This window comes from Paramacrobiotus metropolitanus, unplaced genomic scaffold (genome assembly GCF_019649055.1).
Source record: "Paramacrobiotus metropolitanus isolate TYO unplaced genomic scaffold, Prichtersi_v1.0 Parri_scaffold0000099, whole genome shotgun sequence".
NCBI classification, from domain to species: domain Eukaryota; kingdom Metazoa; phylum Tardigrada; class Eutardigrada; order Parachela; family Macrobiotidae; genus Paramacrobiotus; species Paramacrobiotus metropolitanus.
This window is the reverse complement of record NW_026570319.1, coordinates 509,144-527,506: the sequence shown is the minus strand read 5'-3', so window position 1 is coordinate 527,506 and position 18,363 is coordinate 509,144. Positions and strand designations below refer to the sequence as shown.

At 53.4% G+C, this 18,363-nt stretch overlaps 1 protein-coding gene across 1 annotated transcript; it reads left to right on the top strand.

The window, feature by feature from the left end:
* The first annotated feature begins 4,700 nt into the window (after positions 1–4,700).
* Positions 4,701–17,954, top strand: LOC129596996 (uncharacterized). The gene is made up of 2 exons (XM_055494407.1): positions 4,701–4,886; positions 14,867–17,954. The coding sequence occupies exons 1-2, from the start codon at positions 4,734–4,736 to the stop codon at positions 17,054–17,056; spliced, it is 2,343 nt and encodes a 780-aa protein (XP_055350382.1). The 5' UTR covers positions 4,701–4,733; the 3' UTR covers positions 17,057–17,954.
* The last annotated feature ends 409 nt before the right edge of the window (positions 17,955–18,363 follow it).

Genomic DNA, 18,363 nt, shown 5'->3' with positions numbered 1-18,363 from the left:
CCTAAAGCTGGATCCCCTACGTAGAGACAAAGCGCTAGACCGACAAGTCGTCTTCAACAGCGAGCGAGTCTCTCTCCCAGCATGGTCAACATGTTCGATAAAGGTACGGACGGCCAAACCAATGGATCCGAGAAGACCAATTTACTTCTCTACCCTACAACAGGTAGTCCGACCTATTCGGCCAATCGAAGCCAAGATCGACATCCGACCGACCAACGACACGGCCTGGATAAACATTCAGAACACGACTCACCAAACAAAGGTGCTGAAGAAAGGTGTTCGACTCGGACATATGCAATACGCTGACGTCTATGAACCGGAAATCAACAATGCATTCGTCGAATGGGAACTCCCACACAGAGTGGCGAAGACTTGGCCCCCGACTCGGGAAGTGAAGCCAAAACCCCAATTCGAAGTTTTCGAGGCAACAGGAGTTCGAGCCCAACGGAAGGTCAAACTCATCCCTCGAGCCGTAACCATGGTAGAAGTCGTCCTGGACGTACCGGTATCCAAGGACCAGAAATTGATGTACCTCGGTGAATCCGACCCCAAACGAGACGGAGTCGAATTCATGGACGGCGTAACCAAGCATGATGGGAAACGATTCACCGTCATGGTGGCAAACCACACTCATCGGGAGGTAACCTTACGCAAAGGTGCCCCGATGGGTCGAGCTGAAGCATTTACAATGATGACGGACGACCAGAAAGTCGAAGAGGCACGAGTCAACGGCTGAAGACAGAGGAGTCCCAGGAGGGAGCGAAGAAGAATCATCGACTCCATGAACTTCGGTAAAAACTTAACCGACGAGCAACTAGCCAAACTGAAGGCCGTTGCATGGGATTACCGGACCGTATTTCCGACCTCGAAGAAACCTTACGGAGACGTCAAAGGGGTAACACATACCATTGATGTCCAAGGTGCACAGCCGATTAAGATGAACCCCACCAGGACAAGCTGGAAGGGACGTGAATTCATCCAAAAACACGTGCAAGAGATGCTCGACCAAGGAGTCATCGAACCGTCATCGGCTGCATGGAGCTTCCCCGTCGTCTTAGCCGCGAAACGGAACGGAGACGGCACGGTAGGAACACGCTTCTGCATCAACTATATCAAGTTGAATGCCGTCACGAAAAACAACTACCCACTACCGAACCCGGACGAGCTACTGGACCGATGTGCCGGAATGGAATACTACGGCAAGGTAGACTGCCAGTCCGGCTTTTGGCAAATTCCCATGGACGAACAATCCAAAGACTACACGACCTTCGTAACACCCGAAGGCATGTGGCGATTTAACCGTATGCCGTTTGGAGTCTGCAACGGACCAGCAACTTTCCAAATGCATATGGATAAAATTACGGCATCAGCTCGGAAGAAAGGTGTATTCGCCTACATTGACGACATCATCTTCTTCGGCAAAACGTTCGAAGACTTCCTTAGAGGCTTTCCGAGCAACTCTCGAATGCCTCCGCGATGCTGGATTTACGGTCAAACCCTCCAAATGTGAGGTCGGAACGGACAGACTGCTGTTCCTGGGACATGTTCTTAGTAAAAACGGAGTCCAGACCGACGATGAGAAAGTGGCCTGTATCGCAGAACAAAGCTGCCCGAGAACTGAACGGCAACTTAGGTCGTTCCTCGGACTGGCCAACTACTACCGGAAATTCATCCGAGGATACGCTCAGAAGACTGCAAAGATGTATGAGCTCTTACGGAAGGACAAGAACATCAAGCTCGATTGGACGGAAGCCCACACGGCCGAGTTCAACGACATCAAGAAGGCGCTAACCGAAGCACCTGTACTGGCGAAGTTCGACCCGACCAAGAAGACCGTCATCGAATGGGACGCAAGCGGAGCCGGACTTGGCGCGGTGATCTCACAAGACGATCATCCAATAGCCTACGCCAGTCGAGTCCTACGTGGACCGGAACTCAATTATGGAGTCACCGAATGGGAATGTTTGGCCGTGGTATGGGCCGTGCAGAAATTTAAGCACTTCATCGACCACGGACCATTCACCGTAAGGACGGATCATCGAGCACTGCAGAATCTGCTCCGATGCGAGTCGAACCGACCTGGCATCAACCCTCGACTAACGAGATGGGCACTGGCTTTACAAGGACGGGACATAACCATCGAGTATAAGCCAGGAGTTTTCTGCGACAATGCGGACGCCCTGTCGAGATGGCCACTCGAACGTAGTGACGACAAAGATCCACACGAAGAGTTGGACCAAGTCCCCAACTTCGAGGACTTCAAGGACGAAATCAAGGTCTGCACAATACGGACTCTTAGACGTCTGAAGGCAAATGCCTCAAAGAAAAGGAAGAAGGATCTGAAGGAACCACCGAAAATCCCCCTTCCACCGGTTCTACCAGGATGCAATGTCATAACCGACTGGGACGACTTGAGTACCACAGAGGTCCGAGTCATTAACATCCCAGCATCGGAGACACCTGAACCGACTATTCGGACCGTCAACACGGCGGAAGATGACGAGTTGGAAGTCGAAAAGACACTCCCACCTCCACCCGAACCGAACGTAGAACTTCGGAAAGCGCAGTTGCGAGACCCACAACTACGCAAAATCATTGATGAACTGGAACACCCAGAGAACCTTGACCATAAGTCGCAACATCTGGAACATTACCAGATGGCGCAAGGAGTCTTGTACAGACTGAAGACCATCAACACAAAGTTGGAACGGTGCTTCGTCGTACCACTCTTTATGCGAAATCAAATCATCCGATCACTCCACGATGGAAAAACCGGAAACCATTTCGGACGGGAGAAGACGATCGAAGCGCTGAAGCTGCGTTACTATTGGCCACGGATGAACACCGATGCCATCGCCTACATTGAGAAATGCCGACAGTGCATCATGACCAATAAGCAACGACGCCCACCACCTGGTAAACTCCAGAAGATGGAAGTCGGTGAAGCCTGGTACCGCATCTATGCGGACTTCAAAGGTCCTCTTCCTCGAACGGAGACGAAGGGATACCAGTATATCGCAGTGGTAACCGACCAGCTGACGAAGTTCACCGTAGCTCGGGCAACAAAGACGAATACCGCGAGGGAATTCGAACGGTTCTTCGTCAAAGATGTCCTTTTGAAGTACGGAATGCCGACCTTCATCCACTCGGACAGAGGGACACACTTTACAGCGAGGACGTTCGCTAAGGTCGCACGGATCTTCGGCATCCAACATACGCTCGGAACTGCCCACCATCCGGAAGGACAAGGACAAGTCGAACGGCAAATGCAAACGATTTGGGACGGAATTAGGAAGTTCTGCGACGTAAAGACGGACACCGATGGCACAGAGCCTTGGATTATGTCGTCTGCGGAATGAACCGAGCCGTCCACGCCGCGACTAAGTTCTCACCGTTCTACATGTTGTATGGTCGACAAATGACCATGCCACAGGACATAGTGGCCGGAACGAATACACCGGAAACCTTTACGGATAAAGAACAATATATCCGACGGATAAAAGAACGACTTCAACGCTCGCACGAGATTGCTCGCATCAACATTGATGAAGCATTCGAACGGAACGCCGAGCATTACAATAAGAAGAAGTCGAGTCCGACCTTCAAACCGAGGGACAAGGTAACGGTGGAATTCCCGACCAAGGACCCAGCTCGGAAGGAACGCTATGATGGAGTTTGGACGGTCATCAACTATGTTGGCCCGAACAACTTGCTCCTCCGATGCGAAGACGGACGTGAAGATACGGTAGCCGTCGACCGAGTTAAACATTGCCGAGTCGAGACAAGTCGACCAGCAACTCGGTCAACTGGCCCGGTAGCCGACCCGACAGAAGGGAAAGCTACTCGCAAGCCGAAGAAAAAAACGGAAGAAACCGTTGCAAATCCTTCGAATCCGACCAACGATGCGGATAAAACCGAACCGAAGGTGAAGAATAAGCGAGGTCGACCTCGGAAGAAACCTCCGACCGACTTCGAGACACCTGCACTGAAGGAACTTCAGAAGCAAGATGTGATAGCTGCCGACCCAGCACCGACCTCGGAGGAAGTCGACGAGCACAAAGCTCAGCCGACCACCGAGCAGCCGAAGAAGTCGGATGACAAGTCGGAAACGCCGGTCCAGCCAGCCAACCAACTAACAGAGGAACCGAAGTCGGCAACAAAGCCAGCTCGGAAAAGAGGACGGTAAAGAAAACCGACTCGTCGGCACCGACCACAGAGGCCGTTGTAGCCGACTCGGCAGTCCAACCGACCAAGCCAAAACGCAAGTATACAAAGCGGAAGGTCGACTTACCTAGTACACCGGCGCCGACCACGGAAGTCGTAGCAGCCGACCAGGCAGTCGAACCGACTAAGCCGAAGCGGAAGTACGGTACAGTCAAGAAACCGAGGCTAACGGCACAACAGATGCTGGAGGAAACAGAAGTCGCTGAAGATGAAGCCCATAAGGAAATCCTCGAACGAATTACCGAAGGACGGGCGGACTCGGAGAAACCAGTCAAAACAGCAAAACCTAAGACACCCAAAACAGCAGTCACAACAGAACAGACTCAGTCATAGGGCCATAGGCGTAAAACTTAGAAAAAGTTTTAGGTAGCTTAACAGTAGCTAGATATAGATGGACCTTTGGTGTCGAAATGGAACCTCTTCAGTTGACCGGAACATCTTCAGTTGAATGTACGGGAGTTGGTAGAATTCTAACGCGCCGTATTTCCTTTCCTTGACAGCAAGCAACAATGTCAGGCCGTCACCGACACGACCCACCTTCCAGCGGATCTAACAGCGGACGTAGTGGCAGCGGATCGAACCGATCTCAGCCCTACCCGGCTCATCGCTCGACATCGCGATCGGATAATTCGCGGTCGGCCACACAGACGCCTTTACCGCAGGTAAACAATCCTCAAGCTAACGCAACGGCTAATGTTTTAGCAGGTCTTACGGTCGGGTCCCAACGTGGAGCGATACCGCCGCAGGTTTTGCCGCCGAACACAGCAGTCGACACCACAGGCTGTCTGTGGAACCTCGGTACTGGAACGAGTCAAACGACTCCGGTAACGGCAACAGACCTACATGGTCAAATGCCACCGTATCAGTGGTCGGCACCAACAACAATAGTCGGACCGACCAGCTCGGCATCAACAATGATGACCGGAGCAGCTTACCCGTCACCGACAATGGTGTCAGGGATAGCAAATACGCCCGCAACGGTCTACATGGTGCCCACAATGGCGCCAGGGACGGCTAACATAGCCGGTCCGATCTACACGACGCCCACATTGGCGCCGAGTAGTTTCCCATACACTCCACCGGCGATGCGATTTGCATCAATCCCGCCAACGTCAGGAATACCACCCCCACAAATCGCAACGATCAGCATGGTCAACCCGGATGGCACACTTTCGCCACCAAGGCCGATATTGCTTACGCCACCGACTTCGCCGACTCATTTTCGACCACCTGGACAACAAAGTTCCTGGATGGATCCGAACGCGACGACTCACTTAATGAACCGGCTGAATCAGCACAGAAGTCAGGTCGGAGGACAGAGCCAACAAGTGCCTGTTTCGACGACGGCCACACAGGTCGTAACGTCGATGCCTCCACCTTTGGTGGTCGTCCAAGAAATTAACACCAACGGAAGGACCGACGAGGAACTCCGCCAACAAGCGAAATTGGCTCGTGCTCACATAGACACGATTAGCCACGCGTTGACGCAGACTTCGCAGATGGATCCAAGCCACGCCGACTATCGAGCGGCACTATTAAATCAGCTCTCTTATAATGAGACACGGCTGAACGAGGCTACCAAGACGCTCTATCAAAGGGAACAGCAATCCCTCCGAATCTGCCAGCAGGCAGTAGCCCGGAATGTGGCCCAGAGACTGGGAGACCCAGAACCAGACCCTTTCTCGATAACCACACAGGTTGTCGTACCGACGTCCCAGCCAACTCCGTCGACCTCGGAAGGCCAACAAGTGCCTGGCCGAACACCGTCGTTGGAGATCGGAAAACTCCGCGTCCAGAAGGAGGAGGCCATTAAGAAGGCAATTAAACTCAGAATGAGTTATTCAAAAACCCCCCATACATCGGAGAACTACTCGGCCGAGATGGGAAGGATAGACCGAGAGGAACAACAATGTACCGATCAGGCCGCTCATCTCGAAAGGAAGATACGAGCCGAGGAACAGAACTTGCGCTCGTCCGGAGTCTCAGCACCGACCACACAGGCGGTGATTGATGAAGAAATCCGGTTGGCTCGGCTGGACGCTCTAGCACAAAAACGCAACGAATACCTCCACAGGATCGACGAGGCGAAGCGACGCCTGCCCACACTCGATCCGACCGAGGAACATCATCATCGAATTCTCCAGAGCAATCTCGAACTGATTGACCACTGGACAAAGAAATACATGGAGCAAGAGAATGAAATCCGAGCTCTCCAGCCGACGACGACCCAACAAGCGGCCGTCCCAACGAGTCAACCCCAACCAACAATAGCGGTGAATGTAGGCTCGGATATGCCACCTATCATGGTCCCATTCCCATCGCTGAATCCGGTACAGCAAGTCCGACAAGGACCACCTGTAGAACCTCTCCCAACACTGCAGGAGCTAAGGGATCTTCTCCGGATGACTAACATAGTCATCGGACGAATTGACGCGGTACTAGAAGATACTCCCAAAGGAACTCCGGAAGCCATTAACCTTAACGGCGACCGAGCGGTTATCGCAACGCACACACAGTGGTTGCGACCGTACTTGAACACCGGTATGCCGACGGAATTGGCCTTGCTGACAGCAATTGGTAACAGGATGAGGAATGCTCGCAACAGAGCCGAGCGATACCCCCAGTTGATTCAGAATCTGGAAGCGGCCGAACGGAGGTCGGATGCAGTGAGAGTACTTACACCGGAGCAGATCCAACCAATCCTCGTTAGGGGAGAACGACTCCTCGACCACTGGAGGATGACACCACAGACCCAGACGACTGTGGACGGGACAGCCACTAGAATCAGCGCCCTTCACACAAGTCTCCGGATAGCTGGACGACTCACAGCACCAGGATACCCGGCCACAGACGACCAGGCCGTACGGCTGAACCAACACGTTCGACGGATACAACAGATGATCCAGAGCGACCCACAAGGTGCCGAACAACAAGTTCCGTCCTATCACGTAATGACAGCTCAAATCGCAGCGGACGGCCAGCCGACAGAAGCTTGGAAGGCGATTCTCATAGGCAAACAGACCATTCAACACATCTACGACCACGCCTGGCCGGGAAGCCTCGACTTCAAGTTTAATAAGATTAACGATCTCATAACCGACATAAAGTCGGTCGGGGATCTGATGAAGTCTGGTACGCCTACCACAAAGGAGGATAAGAACCGACTTCGAGCAGCTATAGGCCGTATAGACAGGGCTGGTTGGTCAGAGAAGTTTCCGACCTCCAACACGGAAGGATCGATGACGATTCCGGGAGACACCAGGATTTCACCGATATCGTCACCACCGCCGGCAACCACACAGGTCGTCAGCGGGACACAATCACTGGACCCCCAGGTACCTAACTCGGAACGCATCCGAAGATTGGCCGAACTGAAAAAGGAGCGGGAGGATGTCATCGCCCAGTCGAACGAAACTAGGCAAAGGATGGCTACTCTTCCAACAGGGGACGATAGCCACCCTCAAGAATTCCAAGCTTTACTCGACCAGTACAAACAACTGTACAATTGGCACACCGACTTGGACAGACGTATCCAGTCGGAGGAACAGCAAGTCCACCTTGCCTCAGTTTTAACGCCAACAACGACCACACAGGCCGTAACGTTGACGACCCTGGCAAGCGACACAGTCATCGCCCAGGGCAGAATTGCCATACAAGAGGCAGAAGACGTCCTGAAACGGATTCAGCAGCGCGCTGAGAAGGGATTCGAGCCGAACGCCCAGAAGACAATCTCTGAATTCACCACTCACATACAACTTGTGAGAAACCTGATACAATCAGGCGTGATTGAACCGGGAGTCCATTCCCAACTTGTCCAGAACGGCATAAACCAGCTGCGGGACTATAGCCGAAGTCAACGCCGACCAGCCGACTCCGACATGGAGACTTCGGATGCATTGCCGTCGACCTCATCGGCCATGGAAATGCACTCGGCAATACGGAAAAGCCGCAGGGAAAAGATGGCTGGAATAATAACCGACGGGTGGAATCTACTGGAACACCTCCAGCGATCCTTTGTCAACGAGACACCGTCCGATCCTGAAACTCTTAAAGTGGCGAGACAGAAGATGAACGACCTGATGGCTTACCTGAAAAAGGCGGACATCCTCATGGGTAAAAGTGAACCAACCGAGGCCGACGAACGGCAACTCAGGTCGGTAGTCGAACGGATCACAGAGATCCTCGACGCGGAACCGGCATACTCTAAGCGGATTCCGACCCCATCGCCACCTCGCCGACCAGCACCGACTACGACAGCGGTGATGACTCTAGTCGGCACGACACCGATGGAAAACCCAATCGCCAACATGGACATAATTACCCAGGCTGGACAGGACTTAGCCGATATCTTCTTCCACCGACTTAGCGGAACCTTAACGGAACAAGAGGAAACCGACCTCACCCGAATCGACCGAGCACTACGACTCGAGTTGGATTGGGCCGATACTCTAGGCTCATGGGAAATTCCACCGCCAGGTCCGAACCGAGACCGGCTAGTCGAAGCACTCCAGTCGGTGATCGACTATGTCAAACAGTACTTGGCTAAACCGAACAAAGCGGGAGCACCAGTACCAGCTCGGGAGAGAACACCTTCCCCAGTCCCATCAGTTGGACTCGACGTCGAACTTCCATCCACCGAAGTAGTTGGACAAAAAGAAGTCAACATCGGTGAAGTCGAAGATCAATACCGAGAAGCGGTCGAAGTTATGGAAAAGCTCGGAAAACAACTCCGGGAGCTCGATCCTAACAACGCTATGGAGAAACAGATGCGTGACGCCTTGGACCAGCAGTATACTATCTGCTCAAGGCGGGTCGAAGATTTGTGGAAAGTCCTAGAAGCTAACCCACAAAGGGTTCAGCCGACTTCCACTCAGTCACAGCCGACTACTTCACAACAACCGCCCGAGCCCACAATGGCCGAACAGCGGGAAGAACTTGATCGGAGGCTGGCTCGTGCTAAGAAGATTGCTGCCGACTTACAACGACAAGTCGACAGTATGGACGGAACAGATCCGACTATCCGCAACATACGGACGGCAATCGGAGATCAACTCAGGATTTCCCAGATGCACGTCCAGGATATAGAAGCAGAGATCGACATGCTCCGACGCGATTCGATGGCAGAAAGAATCCGCCGAGAAAAACGTGGTCCGCAACAGCCGACTACTTCGAGCAAACCGACTTCGACAACAGCTCGGATTCAGCTTCAGCCAACCTCAACAACGAGTTTGGCTCAATCGGAACCGATGGAAATGGCCGACCGGCCCATGTCTCCGGCTACAGAAGCTCGGATTATGGAAGCCATACCGGACACGGACGAATTGCCGAGTACGGTCGCGCCACACATAGTTAAATTGCTGGTTCGAGTAACGGAACTCATCACAGAGATGAGAGCCCGCCGAAATTTCTGTGTCGATAACAGTCAGGAAGCAAACGACTTGGATCGAGACATCCTGGCCTGGGGAAATAACGCTCGGTTCATACGACGACTTTGTCATCCGGACGCCCCCCAAACGACCAGGACTCGACAACATCTTATCCGAACTACATCATGGTTGGAAACCAGGGTGAACGAGTACGAGGAGGAAAAGCAACGGGACGAAGAAGAGAAGTCGACCAGCGTGGCAACAAACGCCATGGCTGAAGGTCGGTCGTCTAGGATCACAAAGATCCAGACGGCCCGGAAACCGAGTTTCGACTCAGTCCGACTTCCACCTCCGGCCCCACCAGCCAAACCCGACCTTGAGTGGATAAAAGCAGTTAACACACAGTTACTGCGAGCGGACGCTGTTATAGTCGAACTCCGAAAAATGATGGACGAAACCGACCAGCGGAGTCCACAGTATTGTCAGATCGACATCAACCTCGGACACTTAGAGAACAACACCAAGGAAGCCCGATTTATCCTTCGACCAACAACAGTGTGGTCAGCTAAGAATCAGGAACGGCTACAAACATTGGTAGCCATGATCCAGTCTTTCGTAGACGACTTCTACAAACGGAAAGAAGCGGAAGAACAGAAGAAATCGAGGAGACCGCCATCCGCGAAAAAGCCTAAGGTACAACCTGTCAAACCGACACAGGTAGTCCCACCGGCGAGTCACCCAGACGAGCCGATGGACGAAGTGCCAGTCCCTCCACTTGAAGGCGACGACGAACCGATGGATACTTCGGAGGAAGTCGGAACAACAGAAGTAACCCGACCTAAGCCCCTGGAACGACCTACAACGTTACCTGGGCTCTCACAAAGAGAACCACAGAGTGAACGAACACCTGAGGGTCGACTTATCCTCCAACCAGGCGGATCGAACTCAACAAAGTTTGCACGGAAGCCAAAACGACGGATAACGTCGGAGAGCATGGACCACGCAGGCGGCTCTTCCCGTCGAAGTCGCCATCACCAGTCCCAGTCAGGACCAAGGAACAACTCTTGGAAATCCTGAAGGCGACTCCGTCTTCCCTACCACCGGCCGAAGAGAAACCGAGCCCGTCGCGGAAAGTGATGGGAGCAAAAGCTTTGTTTACTCCGGCCGTCCATAAGAAGCTGGTTGGACAAGCCAAAACGCTGGACCTTCAACGGATACTCTACGAAGCACAACTTCAAGGAGGCATCCGAGATCGGACCATGACAGAAGAGCAACAGACTCAAATGGCCCAGAAGATCCATGCTACCATCCAGGATAGAGACAAAGTCCTGAGAAGGTTGGTTACTCTGCGATGCGGAAAGCAGGAGTTACGACAACTCCCGCTGGATACGAACATGATCCAGACGATTCAGCGGCTCCGCAACCCGAGCATCAACCCGGGCGCCTACACATTGGAGATTCAACCTCGGCCTGGAGAAGAGGTTACCGAGAAGATTCCGATAACAATGTCGGATAGCAGCGAAGATGAAGAGAACGCGGACAACATCGACTCCGACGACTCCATGCACCAAAAGACAGCGGCACCAGTGAAGGGACCTATACCGAAACGAGGTAGATCGCCGGTAAAGCAGATTTCGCCGACTCGATCAGCATCCCAGCCGACTAAGCTGCCAAGTCAACCGACGACTGAGAAACCACTTAGGTTCTCACCTCGGAACACCCCAACGAAACCAAAGAAAACCGAAGAAGCGATGGATACAACATCCCCTTCGGAAGCGCAAGTCGGAACCACGGTCGAAACGTCACCACAAAGGGACGAACCGACCTCCGTTCACTCTGGCCCACGTCTAACAATAGACGAGTCTCGAACGAACGAGTCGACGACCGAGTCGGGTAACATACCGACCAAACGAAGCACGGCCAAGGAGAAACCACCTCAGGACTCGTCGCGGGAATTTCATGACGACCTAGCCCTACATTATGTAAAGGACTTAACGAGGTCGGAACAGGATGCCTGCATCGACATGGCATACCCGGAGGATAGGGAACTCTGGCACTCGTTGAGAATCCGACGTGCCAGTATAGTTGGAAACACCACGGAAGCTCGGCGTGACCACGACCGACTTACCGAGAAGATGGCCGACGTGATGAAACGAATGGGAGAACATTACCGAGCGGAAAGGAGCCGACCTAAAGCCCTACAAGCGGCTACACCGACTCCACGCAAAACCACCGCTCCGGAACCCAAGTCGACCAAAAAGACGGTACAACAACCCGTCGTTAAGATGAAAGTTCCCCCTCCGACCAGACAACCTTCTGTCCAGATCGACGACGATCAGGACACCAAGGTCATCAACTCGGCCAATTCCGCAAAATCCCACAAGGATAAACGGAAGGCCAAGAAGGAAGCAGCGAAACAGCCTCCTAAACCGCAACCGACGGAAGTTCTGAAGAAACCAGTCAAGCCGGAGGCTAAGGAGCCGACCAAACCGAAGTCGGACTCAACGGTCAAAACGCCTAGACCTAACCCGGCTAAACGACACAAGTCGTCCGACGACCTGGATATTTCGGATGCCGGCCCACAAAGGACCGCGCAGAAGGAGAAGGCACAGGAACCGCACGACAAGGAAGCGGTAGAACGGAAGTTCCAAGAAGTCATGCAACGAGCAGGCACAAAGCCAGCTAAGACTTCAGGAGGTCGGCTACGAAACCCACCAAAACCACCGACTCCGCCTGAACAATCTCAGCCTTCCACATCGAAGCAACAGTCCGATGTGGAATCCGATCAGGTCTCGGACATTGAAGACAAGGACTCGATCTCCGACCATGGAGACGGCGATCCCTACGAAGGGTACAAAGGCGACCTAAAGGAAATGTTTGATCACGGAGCGGACACGGACGAATCACAGTGGCCAGCCCCGGACGATGTACGCGAACGCCTCCCAGACGAACAGCCGGACGATCCGGTCGACACATTAATCCGCAAAGTTCGAGTACACGTCGAAGTTACCCGTAGTATACGGAGCGCCAAGGAAAACGGCAAGGACATCTACCAGTCCTTGGTACAGGACTTGTCAAACAACGTACAGGTCGAAGGCGAAACCGGAAAATGGCTGACGCATCAACTCATGATGCAGATTGTCGCCTGGACTTTGGACTACGGATTAGCAGTCGCCGTTCACCGACAATGGGGACGGATGGCTGAGCTGATCCAACCGGACCTCATAAAGTCACTTAAAAGTGCAGCGGCAAGAAATGCGGACGATACACCGACTAGAATAGCACGGTGCATCGGATACATTCGGAACCCTCGCGGATCGAACTTGGTCCAAATTGCCCGTGTATATAACGTGATGTACATGGACAAGAAGGGCAACATCGATGATATTATCAGCCATATAGAGGGCCGAATTGAAGAACTGGTCACCGCACACACTCTTCAGACGACGAACGCGGAACGCGACGTACCGGTGAGGTATACCGTGCCGAACTTCATCCCGGAACAGCATCGGCGTGAATTCAACCTCCGGATGTCTTACGTCAACAAGGACAAGCCTCCGGCCGGCACGGAACCTACCGAGGAGTACAGCGACTCCAACGAACAACCGTCGGACGATGCAGCCACCTTGCTGCATATAGCTCGTACGGCTGGACAGTCGTCACAAAGACGAGTCCAAGCCTTGACCCGACCTCGAGCACCACACGAACCGACAACATATGTCGGTACGGCATCGGCTCCGGCGGGACGAGCAAGCACAGCCAAACCAACTCGGAGTGCGAAGGGACGGTTCATACCGAAGGACGTACAGTCACTCCCACCGTCCTCGCCTATGGAAATTTCGCCGGAACCAGAAGATACCCAACAGAAGGGAAAGTCGAAGTCGACTAAAACGAAGTCGACTAAGCCAGCTAAGAAAAAGGAACCGAAGTCATCCGAGCTGATCTCGTCATCCGAGGAAGAAACCGAAGACGAAGACGATGACGACGAAGATTTCCGAACACCCGGAAATGGATCGCCGAAGGATGACGACGACGACGACGATGGAAACGGTAAACCCCCACCACCATCGAGCTCGGCACCGCAACAGCAGGCCGAACCGGAGATACCGGCTAAACAACCTGAAGAGAAGGATAGCGGCGACAAGGCCGACGATTCCAAGAGTAACGAAGACGACGGCGGAGTATACGTTCCTCGTCAGTACGGTAAACGAGTACCACTGACGCCCGACTCCGACCACCAGCCACTTCGTTCGGACTTTCATGAGGATATGATAGAAGTCCTACCAGACGATATTCCCCCACTGGTCAACGTTAGGTTGAAGTATACCGGCATTAAATCGGCTTCGAAACCCAAGCCGAGTGTCTCGGAATATGACGCCGGATGGATGTATACATTCGCCGCTCTGAAGGCCTTGGCCACACGTGGACCAAAGTTCGCCACACCAAGAATCGCCTTCAAACTCCTCCAACACTGGAAGGTAGATGAAACGGGCGATTGGCGACAACTTAGCCAGAACAACGTGCGACACTACTGCGACCTAGGATACCATGCAGGGAAGTTGATACGTACATACACCAGCGGAAAGCGGATGTACTACGAGTTCCCACCGGCTAAGAAAAGGACCCGGCTCCTTCAACATATGAAGGATGGATACACGCCATCCGAAGCGTGCATGGAAATGTCCTGGCACCCTGACGGACTTACCCGCGGAGAAATACTCCACCAACTTATAGCGCGGTTTGAGTTCCAGTGGACATCAACGGAACCACAGCTGGTCGATCCCAAATACAAGGCCAAACCGGACACGATTGCCGGACGGAAAAAGTACTCCCTGGACGACGAACTAGAATTCGTCATATCGAAGGCACTCTACCAACAACGATTCGCCACTAACACCGATACAACCCAAGGCGGTCAACGGTTTATCGCCTTAAATCCATCAAATCACCGACATGGACACTTACCGAAGGAACGACCGACCTCGGCACAATCGACCGAGTTGGCCGACTCGCACCAAGCAAGTCGGCTTGGGTCGCCAGAAGCACCTACACGGGAATGAGGAAACGCAGAACGCGTTGGGAGAGAGGCATAACCGACCTCCTCCCAGTGACACCACATAGGCGTCATCGACCAACAGAAGTCGACTTACCTCATTAGACGACCACAAAGGCGTCTTGGACCAGTTCGAGAACCGACCTGGCCCGACCGTAGTAATTATAGGACGTAAATTATAGGATGCAACCGAGAAACGGTTTGCTGACTTTTGTTTTGACAGACTCGTACGGAAGAGCCCCGAACGGAAGCCTTTACGGTGGACTGCCAACAGTGCATGGACAATGCGACAAGGGACAACAACAGAATGCCCTGCGCGCTGTGCATCGTATCCTTCACGAACGAACGAATTTCCGGCACCGGAGCGCAACACCGTGCTCAGGCGGCGGCACTTTACCTAAACGTTGTCGCTGGCAATTTGAGTGCATACCGGTACTTGGCCGGCAGAGAATACCTGATTAATCAACTGGAGTCATATGAACAGGACAACCTGGCTACAATTCAGCGACAACGAGCTCGCGACCCGAGATGGGAGGAAACTCGACCACCAGTCCTAACAAATAGGCTGTTCGAGTATCGTCAGATGTTGGACCTGCAACGTCAACTTGACGACCAGAAGAAGATAAAGGAGGTCGATAGGAAGATCGCCACAATGCGAGTCCATCCACCACCGACCGATTTCGAACCGGAAATAAAGATTCGGGTACAGACACCCACACAGGGTCTCCCGACAGTCGGAGAATTAACTCCTACAATACGTGATGTCTTCGTCGGAGATTCGAACCGACCGATGACCGGCGCATCTATAACGATGATGATGAATATGCCGGACGGAACTCAACAGCCAGTTACCTTCACACCGGCAACTCAGGAACAGTTGATGGCAATCCCACACAGGGCAACGCCAGTGGTCACACAGGCCCGTCCAACTGTTTCTCAGCAGATTCCTCAATCCGGAATCCCTGGAAATCGCGCTCAACAGCAGCGCCGACCGAGCAAAAACCTTGCGGGACATGACCTTAGACACCGGATCGGCCCAGTTGACCTTCGAGACAGAATCGAAGCGCAACGAGCCGTTATCCATGAAGCAGGAAAGGAGCCAACCAGAGCTCCACCAGGGAAACGTACTGGATCTGGAGAAACGGGGATCGGACTTACGGTCGACTTAACAAATAAGTCGAAACGTAACGTCATCCCACCTGAACAACGGCCGGAAGCCCAACAAGCGGAACCACCGGCCGAAGTCCAATCTGAACTGGCAGCTCAACAGGAGCAGATGGACGTCGACGTAGCCGACCAGATGGCACAACTGCCACAGGTGGAAGTGCCGACCCGAGAAGACCCTCGCTATGACCGAGCTCGACAACAAGGAATCGAGGTCGTCATGCCACACCCTACCGAAAGGACGAACCATATTATGAACGTCATGAATTACGAGGAACGGAACCGACCACAAATCTGGCGGATGGTAGAAAACCTTCGTCAATTCCTCGTCCGATCCGGATACCAGACGCTGTTCGAACAACATCAGTGGCGGTCCGACTTCAACATGAACGCGCACACAGCGCCGAATGTTGAACACCCGTACACCAGATCGAATGCGTTGCCGTCGATGACCGACCCGGTCTTGCTCAATATACCATTGTACAGCCCGGACGGAACACGTGCGAGCCAACTAGGAGCTCGGGAATACTCCCATGACGAGTTGGAGAGTGTTGCCCAGTTCGTCATCACGGACGCACACCCAGCCTTTGTAATCACCGCGGCTCGGGCAGCACTGGATTTAACCCAGCATCTTCCGGAAGGAGAAGTTGACACGGCCCAGGACGGAGTCACGGCATTCCTGCGATTTGTCTTCGCAGCCCGACTTGGCAATTATTACTGCCATTATACATTATACGGCTTGTACCAGAATGAGATGATACCAGCGGCTGTGGAAACCCTCGTAGCCCAACTCGGCACGCCAATGAGAAGTGTTATCCTAGCTGTCTGGATGCGTGACTTGCTGTACACCCACGAACGGTATGCGACAAAGTATGCCTTTCGTGAGGACCACGTAGACCCCAGCGACGATGCAACCCGATTCATCAGCTGGTACCGCGAAAAGAAAACTTTGCCTAGCGGATTCAACTCGTCGCCCTACGAACCTTGGATGTCGGATGACATAGCACCCGGCGCACGACCGTTCGCGCTGCGGCTCCGCAAACAAGCGGCCAAGGAATCGAGGAAGAGCAGAGCGGAGCGCCCAGGCCAGGAAACAGATGAGACCGACGAGATGTCTCAACGGAGCGGCCCGGCGACTTGTAAACCTAGGGACCCGAACATACGGCCACATAACCGACCTGGCCCGGACGATGATGAAGAAGAAGATTACTTCGGCGGCGATAAACCCGTCGAAGTTCCACTCAGTTAAGATCGAGTTCCCACACTGGAACTCGATCCCCCATTGGAATAACTTCAAGGAGGCATTGCCGAGAAACGGCACGGTCGAAAACCGACCTTCCGACTGAGAAACAGTCTAGCTGAGAAACAGCGCCGTCGAGAACCGACTTTGGAACGGACACTTCTCTTTAGTTCTTTTTGTGGAAAATGACCAACCATGTACGCGGCGGACGTCAACGACGATTTTGCCAGAAAAACCGACTACACAAGTCGGCCGGATTCTTTGGTCGGACCCGGAAACGTGTGGTTAGACCCGGGTATTTCGGCTCTTTCACCGTACCGGTACGTCCCCCAAGGAATCCCCTGGAACGAACTGGGCAACCGACCCCAGTTCCCCAGCTTGGCAAAAACAGATCGTAACCACATCTGCTAACAAAGCAGATCGTCAACCACGTTCTGCGACCATCGGAGCCAACAGAAGCCCCAATCCGCGTTACATGGAGAATACTCCGGCCAACCGACTCCGGAGAAGAAACCGAGAGGATTACGCTAACATGGCGCGAAACACGTGACTGCGCGCGTTTCACGCCATGTTTGCCAAGCACCCGTGGCCAACTTCAGAACCGGGTAGCCGAGCAGCCTTCACCATTGTAAACAGCGGAAACCCCTCGGCCGAGCCGCCAACAGTGCAGGAAGACTCGGATTTGACTAGGTACGGGAGCCGACCACAAAGGTCGACTTCGTACTTTGCCCATAACTTGGAGACATAGCGGATATTGCTGCGCAAGTCGACCACAAAGGTCGGTTGTGCAAGCCGATCACAAAGATCGGTTTTGGAGACCCAAACTGTTCGACCTGTAACGATGCAGATCGTCGACTGAGCATATGGTAGCCGACCAACAAGAAGTCGACCATGGACGGAAGCTGGCAGTGGCAACGTGGTAACTTAACCGGATTCTCCGGTTGAACCCAGATCTACAGGAACTCAACCAGGAACCTGTACCTGGAGTCCAACCGCAGTCTCCCCCGGATGATATCGGGTAAACCAGCCGATTCACCGGTGACCACGACTACGCGCGTCTCTGAACGTGCTGCCATTCCCTGAAGAGGAACAGCGACGGTGATTTGGATACTGGTGTACCAACGACTCCGCCGCGACCTGCTTCCCCATGTCTTCAATGGAACATCCTAGGCAGACCGAGTTAGAATACTCGCCCTGCACCCCTTTAACCAATCCCCGATGTCGATGCCCACTTGCCCGCAACAAGTACCGGCCAATTGGACAGCGGCACCGGCAAAGGAAAAATTTCCCCGTGGACATGAGTCGTCTACCCCCAA